Source organism: Meles meles, chromosome 11, assembly GCF_922984935.1.
Source record: "Meles meles chromosome 11, mMelMel3.1 paternal haplotype, whole genome shotgun sequence".
Taxonomy (NCBI): Eukaryota; Metazoa; Chordata; class Mammalia; order Carnivora; family Mustelidae; genus Meles; species Meles meles.
In genome coordinates this window covers 94,344,521-94,363,589 of record NC_060076.1, presented here as the reverse complement: position 1 = coordinate 94,363,589, position 19,069 = coordinate 94,344,521, and the positions used below count along the sequence as shown (strand labels likewise).

General features: G+C 41.4%; 2 protein-coding genes across 4 annotated transcripts in view; one reads left to right on the top strand and one right to left on the bottom strand.

Annotated features, from left to right (window-relative positions):
- The window catches only part of LOC123952776 (centromere protein P), a 240,106-nt gene that overhangs the window by 126,943 nt on the left and 94,094 nt on the right, over positions 1-19,069 (bottom strand). The gene's annotated exons all lie outside the window — the stretch shown is intronic.
- Positions 2,610-13,029, top strand: OMD (osteomodulin). Of its 2 annotated transcripts, XM_046022248.1 has the most exons (4): positions 2,610-2,841; positions 6,856-6,982; positions 8,154-9,107; positions 10,325-13,029. In XM_046022248.1, the coding sequence occupies exons 3-4, from the start codon at positions 8,168-8,170 to the stop codon at positions 10,630-10,632; spliced, it is 1,248 nt and encodes a 415-aa protein (XP_045878204.1). In that variant the 5' UTR covers positions 2,610-2,841; positions 6,856-6,982; positions 8,154-8,167; the 3' UTR covers positions 10,633-13,029. The 2 variants fall into 2 exon arrangements, with proteins under 2 accessions (XP_045878204.1, XP_045878203.1); XM_046022247.1 differs by lacking the exon at positions 6,856-6,982.

The window sequence follows — 19,069 nt, the reverse complement described above, 5'->3', positions numbered from 1 at the left end:
AGAAGCCAAGATCTGGGGATGCCAGAGTGGCTCAGTCGGTTAAGCGTCTCTTGATTTGGGCTCAGGTCATGCTCACAGTTGTGGGACTGAGTGAGTCCTGTGAAGGGCTCTGTGCTCAGCTCTGAGTCCGCTTGAGATTCTTTCCTTCTCTGTCTGCCCCTCCCCCGGCACACACACACTCTCTCTTAATAAATAAATATATAAAATCTTGCAAAAGCAGCAGCAGCAGCAGATGCCACCGCCGCCAAGATCTGGGTGCTGGGTGTTTGCTGCGGCTGCAGAGTCACTGCCCCTGCGCCGTCCCGGCCGACAGAACCAGGCGACAGGTGTGGGTACACCAGCCGGTGCACACACACATCTACAGACAGTTCTAGATGGAGCCACCTGCGTACTGTTAAGCTGAATGTGGATTCATACCGACGTCTCCGGCTCTAGCCCAACCGCGTGTGTGGTTCCGGCTGCCTCCCCTTGCTCGTCCGCAGCCTCCCTCCAGCAGCGAGACAGCCCCCGGGCTCCACCACCCGCCACGCAGACACGTAACCGCTCTGGAGGTGCGCAGGAGGGTCACAGCTGCTGACCTGTGCCCGTGCTCATTCACTCTGATCCCTCTACCTTGCTCCACCGCCCTCCGCACCCCTTCCTATGTTTATTTTCTGTTTTCCTGTTCCGTGACAATAGAAACTTGTGCTGCTGAGTCGAGAGCACCTAAAACTGCCTTAAACGAATCAGGCGCTAAAAATATTAGCTGAATGAGTGTAACGAAAAAAATCCCTGATTCCCACAATCAAGCAGATCTCAGTCTGGCCTTTCTCCACCAGCACTATTCAGCTATGAAGGTACTTATCTACCTCAATCAAATTATCATCACAGAATATAATTGAGACTTTTCATCAATCCAATGGACTTCTCTCTTCAACTGCTGCAATTGTACCCATCGAACTGAAAGCGTGAACTATCACAATCACTTACAGGTCTTACTTTTCCTATAAGGTCTGACGTGAACCAACACTCTTCTTACTCCCCCGCCTCCCAACCTAAACCTCCTGGACACCATCTACCGCTTTCAAGTTTCCTAGACACGAGTGATTCTAGGTGCCCTAGCTATCTATTGATAAATATTCTTTCCACATGTGTTAGAAACATGAACAACATAATCATGATCACAAGTTCAAATCACAGTGTTAAATGAGGAATTATATGAAAATTAAGCTTCTGACTTTAAGTTTCTCTTCCAAAAGAACTATGAGGGCACATAAAATTAAATCCTTGGGAAAAAATTACACAGATTTGCTCTCTCTTCCTTAGTATGGAAGCTTGAGGTTTAAGAACAAAGACTAATAGGAAACATATGGAAAAGATCAGTAACAAGATGAAATCCTGGCCCAAATACAGTCTGCCATGTTTCACATACCAGTGCCTCAAATAATAGATGAGATTTTTACAGCACTGCCAAGCATCACTTGAAACACAGCATGCTTTTAAAAAACCTGAAGTATAACAAAATAAACCCTGTGATTTCTTTGTAAAAATCTAATGGTAAACACTGAGGACACAAGGACAAATTCCAAGATTCACTTTACCTTCTTAGTTTGTATAAACTTTGAAGAATCTTCCAAAGCATGAACTCAAGGTTCACTGCCAAGAAATACAAGTTAATTCTCTGTTTAAAAAAAAAAAAAAAAAAAAAAAAACCGCACTAGTAAAAAAATGTAGCATTTAAGCAGTTAACCACTACTCCTCAGGAAAACAACTCAGTGAAAAGAGATTTTTTACATCTACAAAATAAAGGCAACAGAAGTTCCTAATGGCATTTTAGTTAATACTACAAAATTATTTTTTGTACTAACCTAAAGAGGCAAATCAGAGATCTACCTTCTGAGTGCAATACACTAAATTCCATCACCATATTAATTTTTATTTCAAAGGTTTGTAGCAGGCATTCTAGTGCACAGATTTGGGAGGAAGAGGAGGACAGTGATAGAGAACAGAAAAGAAGGTGTAATTCTCTGTGTGGAAAAGTTATATATTTATTCTGTGTCACTAATGACAAATCCCTCTGTCTAAAAAGTAAACTAGGGGGGCGCCAGGGTGGCTCAGTTGGTAAGGAACTGACTTTGGATTGGCTCAGGTCATGATGGCAGGGTCCTGGGATCGAGGTTGTAGGGCTCCTTGCTTCCTTGTTCACAGTAAAGCCTGCTTCTCCCTCTCCCTCTGCTTGTGTTCTCTCTCAAATAAATAAAATCTTAAGGAAAAAAAAAAGTAAACTAGACATGCAATGCTGTATGTTTCTAATCTTGGTTGCTTGTCTTCATAAAGGAAAGCCCTGGTGTGACGAGGGGTTTCAGACAAGGGACGTTTCAAGACCACTCTTGAGTTCCACCTTAAATAGTTGAGACACTGAGCTCCAAGTTACAGGGGACCTTAATTTGGAGAATTCTTTGGCATGAAAATGAAAATAAAAACAGTAATCAGTACATGCTGTTTCATTTAGTTCTGTTTGCCTTTCATATTAGAGGAAATTCTTGCCACACCTCAAACCAAAATTAAGGGGAAAAGAAAGGGAAGTAAGCCACATAAATCTGACCAAGAGCACAAGCATCTCAATTTGAATCCACAAAGTTTTGGATAATGAAAAGAAATACATAATCTTAATTCAACCCAAGTGTTTTCCAAGCAGATTATATTTGCTTAAATTGCTACAGTAATTCAAGGACAGCCCTGTCTGGACACACAGTTACTGTGGATTTTTAAGAGACTCAGTTAAAGAATTTAGGAATATCTGATTCAATTTACAGGATTTGCAAATTCATCAACCCCTGAAAACTAAAGCAAACTTAACAGGTATGATGATAAAATAATTTTCAATTTTTTTTAAGAAACTGTTCCTACTATTAAAACCTTTTAAGTATATTTGATTTGTTTAACATTAAAATAGATCATAAAAGCACAATATTTGGAGGCAATATCTGATAAATCTACATTAAAATTTGATTAGCAAAAATATTCAGAGAAAGCAGTAATAGTGATTTTAATTTTCTAATTTACGATTTACCCAATAAATAATCTTTGTTTAGAGTTCTTTTTAATTCAGAATGAAAGATTTTTACGTTAATGGCATCACTGTCTCCTCTCTCACTCTCAACTTTAAATGACAAAACTGGCAAATGTCTGTGAGCCATACATCTGGGCAGGTTGACAGATTCTGCTTGTAGGGAAGAAGGATGTTTGTGTTGATTTCAATAGAAATTTTCTTAAGATTTCTCTGTTGACCAAATCCTTGACAGTAACATTTTTGCTTTCATTTGACTCTTTCTGGAAGGGTAGATGTGACTGCTCTATCTGGTAATAAAGGAAACAGTTCCTTGGGTTCCAGTTAAGATTTAAATGTATTATGGCTAAAAATAATTTTCAAACTTTCTTATTTTTAGTAGTAAAAGTCTTACTTCCTTAGGCCTTGGGTGTAAAACAGGATGTAAACTACTTTATTTATAGAGTTAAATTTAAAACCGCTTCGGAAAGAAATCTGAGTCTATTCTAATACTCTGGTTTCTTTTATCCCAGTTGCTGTGGTAAATCAATAAAATAACTGAGTCTTTAATAAAATGCAATAAGGCTTTCCAATTACTTTAAACTTTCCAGAACAAAGTTCGATCTCATTTTATTATTTTTTTAAGATTTTATTTATTTATTTGACAGAGATCACAGGTAGGCAGAGAGGCAGGCAGAGAGGGGGAAGCAGGCTCCCCGCTGAGCAGAGAGCCCAATGCGGGTCTGGATCCCAAGACCCCTGGATCACGACCTGAGCCGAAGGCAGACGCTTTAACCCACTGCGCCACCCAGGCGCCCCTCGATCTCATTTTAATTAGAACTTCCTTATGAAAGCACAAGTGCTTTTTCCCAACTAAGAGAAATGTTATAACATAGAAGCATTTATAGCTATAATATGAAAAATTCACATTAATGGATAGTTTTAAAAATCGGTAATATATATTTTCCATTGCTTTAAAGATTCTGTTCACATCTGTTACTTTTCTATTACTCTGTAATTGGAATAGCATGCTGTGATGGGAGACACCCCTGGGAGAGAACAGCCATGTTCTCTGTGACTGTGTCCATTTAAAGAAAACCACTGCGGCAAAGTAATACCTAGAAATAATCAGCATTAGTAGCGACAACCATCGCTAACGGGATGCAATCTGTCATTTGTTAATCCAGTCATCCATTCAACAAATGTTTGAGCACTTATACACTGTGCATTGTACTAGATTCTGCCAGAAATTAGGTCAGGAAGTGGGAGACTGACAGTGAGTGCACTGTTTTGGTATGAGCAATTCTACAGGGAATGAGGCATAAATTGTAGAACACGAAAGGCAGAAATAATAAAAATGTGCTTTGCAAATGGCTAGGAAGAGATCAGTTGAATGGAAAATTTGGTTAAAAGGAAATAAGAAGTCATTATAACAGGGAAACTCACCAGAGATGAAGTCGAAGGCTAAGATGAATAGGAAATAATGGGCCTCTGGATGGAGACAGGTTGATTTCAAACCAGAAACCTGGACTTGGTCAAAAGGAAGAGGGATCAGGCTGGGCTGCAGAGCCAAGGTCCTTAGAGGACGATTCAGAAGAGAAACTGTCCTTAGGGAAAGCCTATCTTCATAGGTGGCCAAAAAGACTAAAAGCAGCCAACACTAAAGAATCCCTTTATTTTCAGGGAGACTCCTATAATGAGGTCTTGATCCCAAGTCAAAGGGGACGCTTTAAGTGTCGGATCAAAAGTATCACCCATTTTTCCCAATATATTTCTCATATTGTTAAATAGAGTCAAGACTTTCATTCTCAAATGTAAGGTTACTAATTGATTATTGCTGCTGTTCTTAATACAAGGATGAAATTCAGAGCTCTGATGAGTAATGCTCATTTCAAAGTTTGTGTAACAGTCAGCTTCCAAGACCCCCTCCATGCCTGACCTCTCCCCGCCCCCGCAGCAGCATGCCTCTGCCCTGCTTCTACGTCTACCTTTGTGAGACACAGCAAACTTCCAGTAGAACTCTGTGGTGCAATGAGACTGAAGTATGACATGTACTTCAGAAAGTTAATATGCTCCACTATAATAAGTACCATAAAAACTACAAATTTAACAAATAAAGTATTATCAACTAGTGAGTAAAATGTATGGGATGTTCTACACCCATTCGTGCTAATCTCCTAAGATCTGGAGCAAATGATACTACAAAGACTTCCCTGTCTGCCCGAGGCAGGGTTAAGCCACTGTACCCTTGGCACTGGGCTCTAGGCAGTAAACATTATTTCCCTTTGTCTGAGAATATGGTTTGCCATGTTGGGTCTCTCCCATAAACTGTATGCTCTTTATGGAGAGGACCATGTCTTCATATCTTCATCTCTGAGTTCCTCACCAAATACAGCGCCTCACACCAGAAGTAACTGCAGTCTAAACTCAACCAAAGTTTAACTACTAATATTTGTAAGGTGGTTGACTAGCCAGGTTCACACACAACCTCTAGCACAGGTCACTAAGGCAGCAGATGGAATTGGAGCTTTCCAGCACCCTGGGTTAGCGAGAACTGAACACTGCCCTCCAGGGTGAGATGATATTCCCTGCAGGACTTTCTCCTACTTCACCCACAAACAATTCAGTGTGAAGACTGTGGCTCAACTACCTTAATGAATTAAATTAGGTGTTCATTCCCTGAATGCAGACTCCACAGGTCAGAATTCAGGCTCTCTAGATTCTGGTCCAGATTAGCTATGACAGTCTTATTTTACTCCTTCAGTAGCTAACCACTATTTTCCAAGCACCCTACTCTTTGTTGCTTACATGTTTTGGTCATCTCTTCTGTCTGGAAATCTTCCTGGTCCTCCTCTATGAGAACCCTAACATTCTTCAAAATCTAGGTCGAATGTCACATCCTCTATGAATCCCATGGATAGAAAGAAACAGTGCATGCAGTCTACTGAGACTTGTAAAACAGTTGTTTTAAAAGATCAAACCATTGCTATTTTGACATATTCTGAAGGTAGGGATGAGATTAAATATAACAAAACATACATATGAGTAAAATCACTATTTTGTTTGATCCTATCCTCTTGGCTTAAAAAAAAAAAAAAAGGCGGCAGCAGCAAGGTGGTCATTCCAAACTGGTGGGAAATGAGACTTTTTAGAGGCTTGTCTAGGAGCAAGGGAAAAGGAATGTAGTAAGGACATGTCCCTGAGCAGCAATGACTGGTCATGAATTTCAAGTGACACCAGCTGGTGCTGTCAGTTTTCTCTCCACTTGCTCTGCTACATGAGTCAGGCTGCATGTAGATGGACAACTGCAGGAACAGGGCTGGAGATTACCAGAAGAGGAAGAGGATGAAAGGTGCCAGAGGATCAGGGACCTGTGCAAACAAGTGACAACAGTGATGGGCCGTGGGGTCCAGGCCAGAGAGAGGAACTGAGTGCGTTGGGAGGTATGAATAAAGGGCAGTGAAAACACAGTGGGTTCCCCATATTTACGTCCTACTGAAACTGAGGAATTACTACAGCTGGAGCTACTCCATGAGTAAGTTATAAAGACAAGTTGGGGTATAAAAGAGCTGCACCCTGGTAATGACAAGGCCCACGCTCTGGGGGCACGGGAGGGAAGAAAAGATCAAGGGTCCCTGACTGTACTTAAATATCAACTCCAAATCCCACATTAACACATAATTACATTCCATACATTTATAGCTCCTGACAAGAAAATAGACAAGAATCTAAGATGTTAGGGTCTAAGGTAGACTTTCTCAAATGGGGTCTGTTATAACAATGATTTAAATAACTATTTTTGCAATTATCCCAATGATGAAAAATAGCTTGTACCGCTCTAATGACTAATGGGATAGAGAAAAGTCAGTTCATGACACACAAGGACACGTTGCATTAATTCTCAGGAAACCCTGAATGAGAGAGGTAGAGAAAAATACCTGCGGAATCAAAGAGGTAAGAGTCTTTCTTTTTTTTTTTCCTTCCTTTTAAACTTTATCTAAATAACAAGCTTATCCATCTGGATCACTTTCTAATCTGCAAAGCACTTTTACATGCATATCTCACGAGACTGTCACAACCACCAGTTGAGATAAGCCAGCAAACAATTACATTTCTCATTTTCGTGATGAGGCAAGAGGCAGGAATGTTAAGTGGCTTGACTGTCCTAAGTGACAGGTGGGAAATGAAGGTCTTCAGGCTCCTCATCCAGTAGACCATCCACTACTCACTACAACTTCAAGTTAACCGTCTTTCTCAAGCTGAGTACTTCTCCCGTGAAATGGACCCCTTATACACCCTCCTCCTCCCTGTACTGTGTGCATCTTTCTGATTCTCCACCAGACTTCAACTCCTGGGAGACAAGACAGTGTGCTTTCAGTATCTGTTTATCTAGGACTTAACTCAAAAAATTGGTGGAAAGAAGGAAAATGTATAGAATAACCTACTAAAAGCTCAAAGTTTGTAGACGGTAAATACTGCATGTATTTGGGACTTGAGGCAGTTATTCAAGTGGAGTCAGAGACAAAATAATTGGATTCTGGAAATGGTTTCATGGGGGGAAAACTGGAAGTCATGGTTAGACTTGGCCAGAAACACTAAGAGGAAAGATGAGAGCTATTTTGAATATCTCAAGCTCTTACATAAAAAAGAATGTTTCAGGTTCTTCCAAGGGCAGAAAAGAGCATCGAAAAACAGAAGCTGCAGTAGGAAAATATTGGTTAATCTTAACTAAGACCAAAAGCGTCTGCTCTCATAGGTAATGACCATCACTGAAGGGACCATATAGTTAGTGGAACACTCAGCATTTTTAGTGGAGGGAGTACCCAGCTTTGGGGTTGAGGGAAGTCATGTTATCATTATAAATCTATAGGAAGGAAGACAAACTTGGATTCCCTTCAAAGATGGGTATGCAGTCTGGTTCAGTGCAAAATGTGACTTTTTAAAAAAATACCACCTTATTGGTACTGAAACATTAATTTTGGTTTGAGCATTGCCCATTTATTCTGGATTCTTTATATATTTCAATACAGATATTATGTATTTTATGTAACTGTTAATTTACATAAAAATTATTCTAGGATTTACTGACTTTTCCCACAATATATTTGCTTTCTCCTTATAATAGGACAAAAAAGGAACATGGGCTTTTTAAGTCTAGCACATGTCCTTTTCTTCTTTTTTGGAGTCAAAGTATATTGCCAGTATGAAAATTATCAATGGGATGAAGATTATGATCAAGACCCAGATGATGTCTACCAACCAGAATTCCAATTTCATCAAAATGAGGACTTCCAAGTTCCTTTTCATCAGTATATGTTAGGCTGTGCCACTGAATGCTTCTGTCCACCCAATTTTCCATCATCAATGTACTGTGACAATCGCAAACTCAAGACTATCCCACGTGTCCCAGCACACATACAGCAGGTCTACCTTCAATTCAATGAAATTGAGGCTGTGACTGCGGATTCATTCATCAATGCAACTTATCTCAAAGAAATCAACCTCAGCCACAACAAAATTACATCTCAAAATATTGATCATGGTGTGTTTGCTAAGTTGTCAAATCTACTACAACTTCACCTACAGCATAACAATTTAGAAGAATTTCCATTTCCTCTCCCTAAGTCTTTGGAGAGACTTCTTCTTGGCTATAATGAGATCTCCAGATTGCAGACAAATGCCATGGATGGGCTAGTAAACTTGACAATGCTTGATCTCTGTTACAATCATCTCGAGGATTCCATGTTACAAGAAAACGTACTTGCCAAAATGGAAAAATTAATGCAGCTCAACCTATGTAATAACAGATTAGAGGCAATGCCTCCTGGTCTGCCTTCTTCACTTATGTACCTGTCTTTGGAAAATAATTCAATTTCTGCTATACCAGAAAATTACTTCAAAAAACTTCCCAAACTCCAGGCTCTACGAATGTCACACAACAAACTACAAGATATCCCACCTAATATTTTTAATCTTCCCAACCTTATAGAGCTCAATGTTGGACACAACAAACTGAAGCAAGCATTCTATATTCCAAGAAATTTACAACACCTATACCTAGAAAATAATGAAATTGAAAGTATGTAAAATTTCATTATCTTTTTTAAACATAAAAGAATAGTATGCTGACATTTTTGGGCTTTTTTAATGAAGATTTTTATTTACTTATTTGAGAGAGAGGGATAGCAAGAGAAGCAGGGACATCGAGAGAGGGAACACAAGCAGGGGGAGTGGAAGAGGGAGAAGCAGGCTTCCTGCTGAGCAAGGAGCCCAACATGGGGCTTGATCCCAGGACTCTAACACCATGACCTGAGCTGAAAGCAGACGCTTAACTGACTGAGCCACCCAGGTACCCCTAAAGAATAAATCTTTTTTAAAAAAACATCTATGCTTTACACATTGCTGAAAATAGTTGACTTGAAGTAGCTAGGGAAATGGCCAAAGGTAGCCTCAGAAAGGTGTGCTATAAAAGTTTATAGTCTTCAGGTGCCTGGGTGGCTCAGTGGGTTAAGCTTCTGCCTTCAGCTCAGATCACGGTCTCAGGGTCCTGGGATTGAGCCCCGCATCATGCTCTCTGCTCAGCAGGGAGCCTGCTTCCCCCTCTCTCTGCCTGCCTCTCTGCCTACTGGTGATCTCTCTCTGTCAAATAAATAAATGAGATTTAAAAAAAAATAATAAAAGTTTATAGTCTTTTCTTTTAATGATTTTATTTATTTGAGAGAGAGAGAAAAAACGCACAAATCGGGAGCAGGAGACCTTAACCGACTGAGCCACCCAGGCACCCAAGTTTATAGACTTTTCTATGAAATGTTATCACTTTGAACACTGACAAGTAGTACTATAGAGTATCTGAAAAAATAGGAGCATCCTGAGTAGCTGGGACTAAAGGTGTTTTTACTTTGTTCTTTTTGAAATTACTTCTACTATGAATTTATTACGTAACAAAAAATTAAATAGCCAACAGAGCCACCATTTTTTTAAAGTTTTAATTCCAGTACAGTTAGCACACAGTGCTGTGTTAGTTCCAGATGTACAATACAGTGATGCAGCTTTTTCATCCATCACCCAGTGCTCAGCAGGACAGAGGCGCTCTGAAAGCCATCATTTACTTTGAGAACATATAATTCATCAGTAGTTTGATTTTCTTCATTTTATTATTTGATTACTGTAAAAACTAATTAAACCTAATTCTACCTATAGGAATTTTAATAAGACTGTATCTCATATTTTAATAAATTCCAATGTAGGATTCTAGATGTAATGCAGCAGGATTAATCTTTAATTTGTATTTTTCAGATATCAATGTTACAGTGATGTGTCCGTCTGTTGACCCACTGCATTACCACCACTTAACGTACATCCGTATGGACCAAAATAAGCTGAGCGAGCCAATAACCTCATACATTTCCCTCTGCTTTCCTAATTTACACACTATTTATTATGGTGAGCAAAGAAGCGCTAATGGCCAAACAATACAACTGAAGACCCAAGTTTTCAGGAGGTTTCCGGATGATCCTGATAGTGAAGAACATGAAGATCACCAAGAAGGTCCAGAACAAGAAGAAACAGAAGAAAACACTGACCCTCACTATTACGGAAGTTAAGAATGGCAAGAAACTGTATAGGTATACATTTATGATTGTATACAATGGTATTATTCAGTATTAATTGAACTAAACATGGAAGGCTCACAGTAATATATCTAGAATCACACATTAGTATAAGATCAGACTGAATTTAAGTTGTTGGTAACACTTGCATCATTACACAGTATTCAAACTTACTTAAAATTACACAAGTCTTTAGAAATATAAATTAGAATGACATGGGAATAAAAACTAAGCTTTAAAAATAATAGTTATTTTCAGGCTGAGGAGAAAAGAAAGTATGCCATCTCTAGTGATATTAACTGTTCTAAGAGTGACGAAAACAGCAGCACTAGAAGCCAAGAACTGGAGGAGGACAGGGCTGAGATGCCCGGGCTTATGTTCATAGAACGGGCAGCCATTCACTCAGGAGTCCATTATTTCTTTGACCTGATCCCCAGAAAAGCTTTCACACTTGTATGTGAAATCTTATCACAATGACATCCACCTCCCTGGCCCTACCACTGAGAGCAAGAGAGGATTCTTCTGATTTTCAAAAGAGGCCATTCTGCGACGGATCCAAAACTTGTAGTTTCACGAAATCAACTGGTCTTTGTTTTTCTCTCAGAGCACCAAAGCCACACAATTCTAAGACATGTATTTGGATAACTAAAAAAACATTAAATTGTCTCATCACAATCCATATTTTAGCAGATTTCAGCAACTGTCCAAAACAATGTCTTCCATTTTAGGGGGTCAATGTTTCTACAGTAAACTCACTAGGGAAAGTTTTTGTTGTTATTGTAGCTACACAGAGATTCACTAATAAATAACTGCTTTGCTCACATGGTTAGTTTAGCACACCAACAGTATACCAGCATTATTACAACACTTCCATTTTCCTAGCACGATAGAGTAGAAACACGTATGAGCATCAGCCGGTATTTATTTAATTAGTGCTAAAGCTGAACAGAGTTCCTTTACAATTTGGACAAGCTTTGATACCTGAGACACACCTATTATTTAACCTGTCATTTTGAAGTATTTTAAGTACGCCTTGTAAAGAAGATGATGGAAGTGCTGTGATGAGCTCTTCTGACTTATCAGCTGACATTTCAGAGTTCCTCAGGAGAGGAAGAAACAGAGATAGGGAGACCTAAACAGGGAACCCAAACCATAAATGTTGATGATGTGGACAACAGGCCAGGGCCAGACATTTGGGTGCTTTCCACTTTTTGGCTGTGAAAACTTTAGGAGTTTTCAAGTGGTGAGTCTTTATTTTGCTGGAGATAAAGTGTAAAACGAGGCTCCTAATGATCTTTATTTTTTTCATTAAATTATTAGCATTTAGCAGAAACAGAACACCCACCTGTCCCGAAGGACAAGCTCAATAATTCAGAATGAACACAAATAACACCCCATTCATTCATTTAATTAACATGCATCAAGGCATTTGGTGTGTGGGGCTTAGCAATAAGGCAAGAAACAAAATGTATGTGCACCTGTGGTACCTCAAGACACAACGGTGAGGGCAGCAGAGCAAAATTCTAGAAATGTGGACAGAGCGCACTTCCAACAGAGGAACAAACGAAAAAAATTACTATGCGTGTTTCAGGAGACAAAAGAGATACAACTCTTTCTAACCTAAAACAATTTAGAAACTAAAGAGAGGCCGTCAGGGAAATGCCCATGAAAACCCTTAGAGACCCTTTCACACTCACTGGGAAGGCTCGAACCAAGAAGACAAGACCCAGAACAGATGTTATTAGCAAGGAGGCAGAGAGAGTAGGACTCTCACGCACGGCTGGTGGGCTGTCCAGTGGGGCGGCTGTTCTGGAAAGCGGTCTGGCAGTTCAAATTTAGTCACTTAGGATACAGCACTTCCACTGCTAGATACACACTCAGGAGAACTAAATACATATGTTCACACAGAAATATGTCAGCAAATATTCAGAGCAGCACTATCTCCTAACAGCCGAAAAGTGGAAAGCACCCAAATGCCCATCAGCTGACGAATGGATAAATAAAATGAGGTATAAACACACAACAGAGTATTCCTTAGCCAAGAGAAGAACTGAAGTACTGAAATGTCATGCTACCACACAGATGAGCCAGGAACACATCTTGCAAGGTGAAAACTCCGTCACAGAAGACTGCACACAGTATGACTCCATTTAAATGAAATGCTCAGAACATGCAGAGCTATAAAGACAGAAAGATTCCTGGTTGCCTGGGGCTGCGGGAGGGGAAGAGGTAAGTGGGGAGTGACTGTCAATGAACAGAGGGTCTGTTTTTTGAGGGAATGAAAATGTTCTAAAACTGATTGTGGTGATGGCTGTGTAAATCTAAAAATACTAAAAATTATTGAATCGTAGATTTTAAAAGGGTGAACTATATGAGGTGTGAATTGTCTCAATAAAGGTGTTAATAAAAAGCTTAAAGAAAATAGTATCAACTCATTCTTTTTTTTTTTTTAAAGATTTATTTATTTATTTGACAGATCACAAGTAGGCAGAGAGGCAGGCAGAGAGAGAGAGGGGGGAAGCAGCCTCCCTGCTCAGCAGAGAGCCCAATGCAGGGCTCGATCCCAGGACCCTGGGATCCTGACCTAAGCCGAAGGCAGAGGCTTAACCCACTGAGCAACCCAGACGCCCCTAAAATCAACTCATTCTAACACAAGAAATACAATGCTAACGTGGCAGTACTGTGAACGATGACAGGAGCACAGATAAATAACCAGACTTTATTTCGGGTCAGGACGCGGTGAAGTAGCTCAAGGTTTCCAGAAGAGGTGGTACCCTGACGTGTCGGTAGCAACTGATGCCAGGAGCGGAGAAACAAGCTCCCAAGCTGAGACGAATACACAGACATGTCATTACTTCCTTCACCTCTTGCACAGTTTAACAACAAAAAACAAAAAACCTCCAATATTCAGAATTCTGGAGCTTCTATTTTTTTATCCGCCTAAATTGATTTTTTTAAAAATCCTCAGAGAACAGGATTTGTGAAGAATAAAACCACACAATTTAGCAACTGAAAACAAGTTATGTGGAATGTGATAAGCCCTGCAGAAGTCGGACTTGAGACTCCTCAGCCAGATGCCAGAGTAAGGGGCCGAACTCTGAAGCCCCACTTCCCACATTCCTTCAAGGAAGCTGGTTCTCTGAGGGCTACTGAAAGAATGAAGAGAATTCGTATGTGTGACAGAGCGCTGAACAATGTGCATGCCAGTTCCCGGTACCCAGCAAGCAGTAACTAGTGCTTGAGGACGGCCGGCCTAGCAGCCTGTTGGATCTGTGTGCCCCCAGATGTTCTCCTGGCTGTGTTCTCAGGGACGCTAGAAAAGAGCCAGCATCTTCGTGGGTTCCCTCCAGGATTCTTTTTGTATAAAAAACAAGTCTTTACTAAAAGTTTTCTTAGGGAGAGAGTAGAGGGTACTTAAGTCCTACACCCCAAACACACAGATTCCCTATTTGCTATTCACTATTTCCTAGTTCAGCTTTCCAGAGCACCCTTGGACAGCATGCCAGGGCAGAGAACACAGCTCCCCCCGCCCCCTCACTGGGCACCACACCCTGCCTGGCTCCTACAGCCTAATTGGAAGGGGTCAACCCTGCTCTACTCCTCGCTCCACAGGGGTGTGTGTGTAAATGGCTCATCCTGCTGTAGGCCTCAATGCGGTGGCAGGTTAACAACCATCTTCTGCTACTTGAAAACGGCCCTGAGGAACTCGTACCCACCCCAAGTATTTCTCATTAAAAAACAAAAATGAAACCCAGTGCTTTCCTTAAGAAAAACTGAAGAATAAAGTACTTCTTTACGTAGCACATCAAGATGGCACAATTATCTACCATATCTACAGACAAAACCAGTTGATCTGATGTTTACAACAGGGGAAAAAATGAAAATTCATCTGTTTTCTCATTACACTTAAAAGCATGAGTTAGCTACTAGGCTGAACTGTATTTCTGATCACTGACAAAACCAAATCACTCCATGAACCACGTTTAGTTAACAAACAAAAGCATAATATACGATTAGCTTTTAGAAAGGACATAAAAATAAAGGATATTTCATAAATTTGCCCACGGTAAAACTGATTGAGAATGTTAGGCTTGTGCTTACGTATCACCTGAAACACTCTACATTTTCCCTTTATTCCTCTGGTTGGGACCACTAAATTGAAATGCAGATGTGTGCATATCGTGTAACACATTTAACCAGCTCCAAGGGGGGAAAAACAGAAGAAATAAACCTTGTTTCTCCTTTATACTTTTACTGTTGCAAAGAATTCATAGGACCCAAAGGACGGCTAGAATTGAAATCCTGGTTTCCTGATTCCAAATCCATTTTTTCCCCTAATTCTTGGAAATAAAGTATAACAGCAGTTGGAAAGAAAATTAAACCATAACAGCGAAAAAAACCCTAAACTTTCTTATATGTCCCAAATTCCTAAATAAATATAACTATGCATAGCAAGCAAATACCCCGGTCTCATGGAAATTACATGGAATTTGCATTACTTTACAGGCTTAGTTAGGCTGCCTATTCACTATGTGGGGATTTATGTACTATTTGGAAAAACTTACAAGTACAGTAAGTTTTTAACATGAATCCTTCCTTTCATCAGGTCAAAACTCCTTCCGCATTAAATTTCATCCTTTAGTCTGGTAAATACTTTTATCTCTTCTTTATCTCACCTGACCACATGACTAGGCTTCAGCCATAAGAAGATTTGAGATGAAGATCAACTCTCAGACTTTCCATAAAATCCTAGAATGTTGCCTAAAAGGGACTATAAATGTCTAGTAACTCAATGATTCTCGGTGGTGGCAATTTTGCCCTCCAGGGTATGATACTGTGATTTATAAGAAAGATATTTTGGGTCTTCACGTTTATGGTTCCTGGCTCACAATTCCCAAACCCCTAAACTCAGAAGAGCAATTAAAGTGTCTTTTGTCATATTACTGCAGATGACTTTGGGGCCCCACAAAGGGGGGTGGCTGGCTGCCACGAGGACCAAGCAAGGCCACCTGCAATCTTGGCAGAGGGGAAGGGGCTGGAGGTTGAATCGGCCAATGGCCAATGACTTAGATCAATTAGGACTATGTAAGGAAGCCTCCATTACCCAGAAGGACGGGTTTAGGGGGGCTTCCAGCTGAACAGGAGAAGATGCCAGAATTGGGGTGTACCTGAAGCTCTGTGCCTTCCCTAGACCCTGCCCTATGCATCTTTTCAACTCACTGTGGATTCAGATCCTTTGTTACAACCTTTCATAAACTGCTAAACGTAAATGTTTGGCACTCCCAAAGCTGGAGTGCTGGTAAGGACAATTCTCTGTGCAATGGTTCTTTGTGGAGCCTAGAATGGGGCCTATGGCAAGAGCCTGTGAGCGCCTCCCGGTGCCGACTGTAGGAACTCTGGAGCAGAGAATTAACCTTTGAGGGGCTTTACTACCTTGCTATTGGACATTATTAATTGAAGCCATCCCTAGGACTGAAGGACATAAAAGGGTTTTGAAACCTGAAATAACATGTCTAGGATGGTGCTGGAGGAACTTGCTAATGGGGATGGCAGTGCCTGGGGAATGCAAGGAGGAGATTCTTACAAGCAGGGAACCTCTTTCCCCAGCCCCTCAGGGCTGATTCTGGAGCTGCACAAGGGGCTGCTGGACTCTACTGTCCACACTGTCATGTGGACTGTGCCCAACGGACAGCTCTGTACCAACGACAAAGAGCTGCCTGGTTTATGGACAGCAGTTCCAAGGTGAAGGGACAACATCTGGTCTGGAAGGCCACCAACGTGGCTGAAGAATACAAAAGCAGATCCCCGCGGTATGCTGAACCGCATGCTGTTTTCCTAGCAGTGACGGAGGAATGGAAGAACGTTAAGAGCCCCTCTGTGTGGGTTTTCACTGACTCACAGGCAGTGGCCAACAGCCTGGCCATATGGTCAGGCAGGAGGGTAATGAGATCTTGGCTTATTAAAGGAATGTCCATACGGGGCACAGTCCTATGGAAATAATTGTGGGTATTAATGTCGGATAGGTCAATACCCACCAGAAAACCTGCCTTCCAGTTTTGGAGGATGAGCGGATCCAACATCCATCTATCCCCACGTGCTCCCTGGAAAAGGCCACTTGGGCCCATGAAATAAGTGTGTGTTGGGGGCGGGGACTGCAGCAGTGTTGAGATGGGCTGAAGCTAGAGTCTCCTGCACCTTCTGAGGTACGAAATGCCAATATGATCTGTTCTGGCAACGAGAGAGACAGAGACTACAGGTGGCTGTGTGGCAGAGACCCTGGTGGGAAGGTCCTGAATGTGGCTGGCAGCTCAGACTCGTGTCAGGGGCGATACAGCGGTCCTGACAGGAAGAGCTACTAACTCTGGAGCGGGCTTTGCACACCTGGTGACAGGTGCAAACGCTCAGAGAGAGATACAGAAACGAGGGCAGAAGATATTCCACAGCCAACTGTCATCTCCTCAGACCAAGGAACTCACATAATGTCCAACAGCCAGCAGAAAGGAATGTCTGAGACAGAGAGTTTTACAGAGGACTGGAATGAGCAATTACAACACTGGTTGTCTAAAACAGGGGGAGATAAAAAAAGGAAGGGCTGGCTTACACACCTTCACGAGTGTGTTCACACTCAACATGAGTGGGACTGAAGAAGCGTCCCCACTGGATACAGTCCCGTGTCTTCTGGCGGGTCTGGGAGCCTGGGGGAGAAAGGGCCTGTGTTCTTTCTTCCCCACATCACCTCAGCTTTTCTTTTTTCCCCTAGCAGATGCAGCCGTCACGGGACCAGGGCCGCAACTACGCAGGCTGGAAGCAGAGATGATTCCATGTTTTCGGGCTTTCTGTCAAAATGTCCAGGGCAACCTGGCAAAAGTGAGGCTAACAGTGAGTCCAGCCACACTGCCTGGTGGCAAGGATGCACCCCCAGTTCTGCATCTGTGTCATTCACCTGAACAGAAGCGGACTGAGGGGGGACGGACTCGCTACACGAGCACTGCTGCCTGCAACCCAGACCGGCCCAGCGGCCGGGCCTAACAGCCCTTCCCGAGATGGGAGAGTCTGGGTATAAATGCAGAGAGCAAAAAGTAGTAGGTAAAAGTAACAGAATGAATGAGCATGTCATGTAATGAGGGAAATCCAGTATTACACGGACACCTGCAGAGAGGCTCAGAGCAGCTCGATCATATCAGACGCCTGAAGGGGTGAAGCCTGATGTTACCAAGACCACTCTTGCTTTTAGAACCTGACCAGAAAGCACAGACGCCTGCAAAACTGAGTGTTCTCACCCTGGGAGCCGTTTTCTTAAGATACGATGATGGACTGAAGAGTTATTACTGACTGAACGGGATTCTGGTTATGCACCAGCAACTTTAGACTTTTAGCATTGTTTGGCTATAAGGGATCTGTGGTCAAGGACCAGGGGATTGACTGCTGTACTGTGGTTTATAAGAAGTACGTGTTTGGTCATTCAAAGGGACAATGTCCAGAAAATACTGGTTGTCATAGCTGATGCGGGTGAGTGGTGGAGGAATGCTACTGGCATCTAGTGGGCAGAGAGTGGGGATGCTACAAAATGTCCTATGTTGCACAGGACAGCCCCCACCACAAAGGATTATCTACTCCAAGATCTCAGTAGTGCTGAGGCTGAAAAGCTCTGTAGCGACTAGATTCTAGCCCAGCAGATAAAGACACTGAGGTCCACAGAAGTTAACTTGTTCAAGATCACTGCCAACCCCGGAAGTGCTCCAGGGGAGGAATGGAGTTCAGGAGTCTGAGTGCATTTGTCTGCACTTCTGGCAGAAAACTGGTGTCCAGTAAACTTACTTCATGAATGAACGCCAATAAAACTGTACTCGCTGGTCATGAATTCCCAAGGAAAGGCGTTATACTTCATAGTATAATTTTCCGTGAAAATTACAAAGGATCACACTGTGTGTGTGATTAGTAAAACACCGAATCTCTAGGATTCTCTACATCTGACATTTAACATCTATCCTGTTCACTTCTCAACACACCTGCCACACTGTGTGAAACAATCAGTATTTGCTGTTTCATTATTAGACATGTGCAAAAACTCTGAAGTTTTTATCATATCCTTAAAGCCATAAAATTGACAATTTATATCAGCCAAAACCAGAGAATACTGCAAGTAAATGTACAATAATTCACATTCAAATCAAATCATGAGCATTCACATCTCAGTTTTTCCAATCTTCAAATTGAAAGACCCTAAAGACAATTTTGAGTAGAAAAGAGAATAAATTGGTATTCTTTTCTGTTTTGTAATAAAATATTTATCCATACCCATATTTGTTGGATTTTTAGTATAGAGGAGAAAGAAATGTTACATGGAGTGCTGATAGCACTAAAGAGTGAAAAAACGAAAGTGAATCTTTACGATGACCATATAGTTATCTAAAATAACCATTTAAACTTT

Coding starts and splice junctions, on each gene's coding strand:
- OMD (XM_046022247.1), top strand. CDS start 8,168: ATGGGCTTTTTAAGTCTAGCACATGTCCTTTTCTTCTTTTTTGGAGTC. Junction 9,108..10,324: donor AGAAAATAATGAAATTGAAA/GTATGTAAAATT, acceptor TGTATTTTTCAG/ATATCAATGTTACAGTGATG.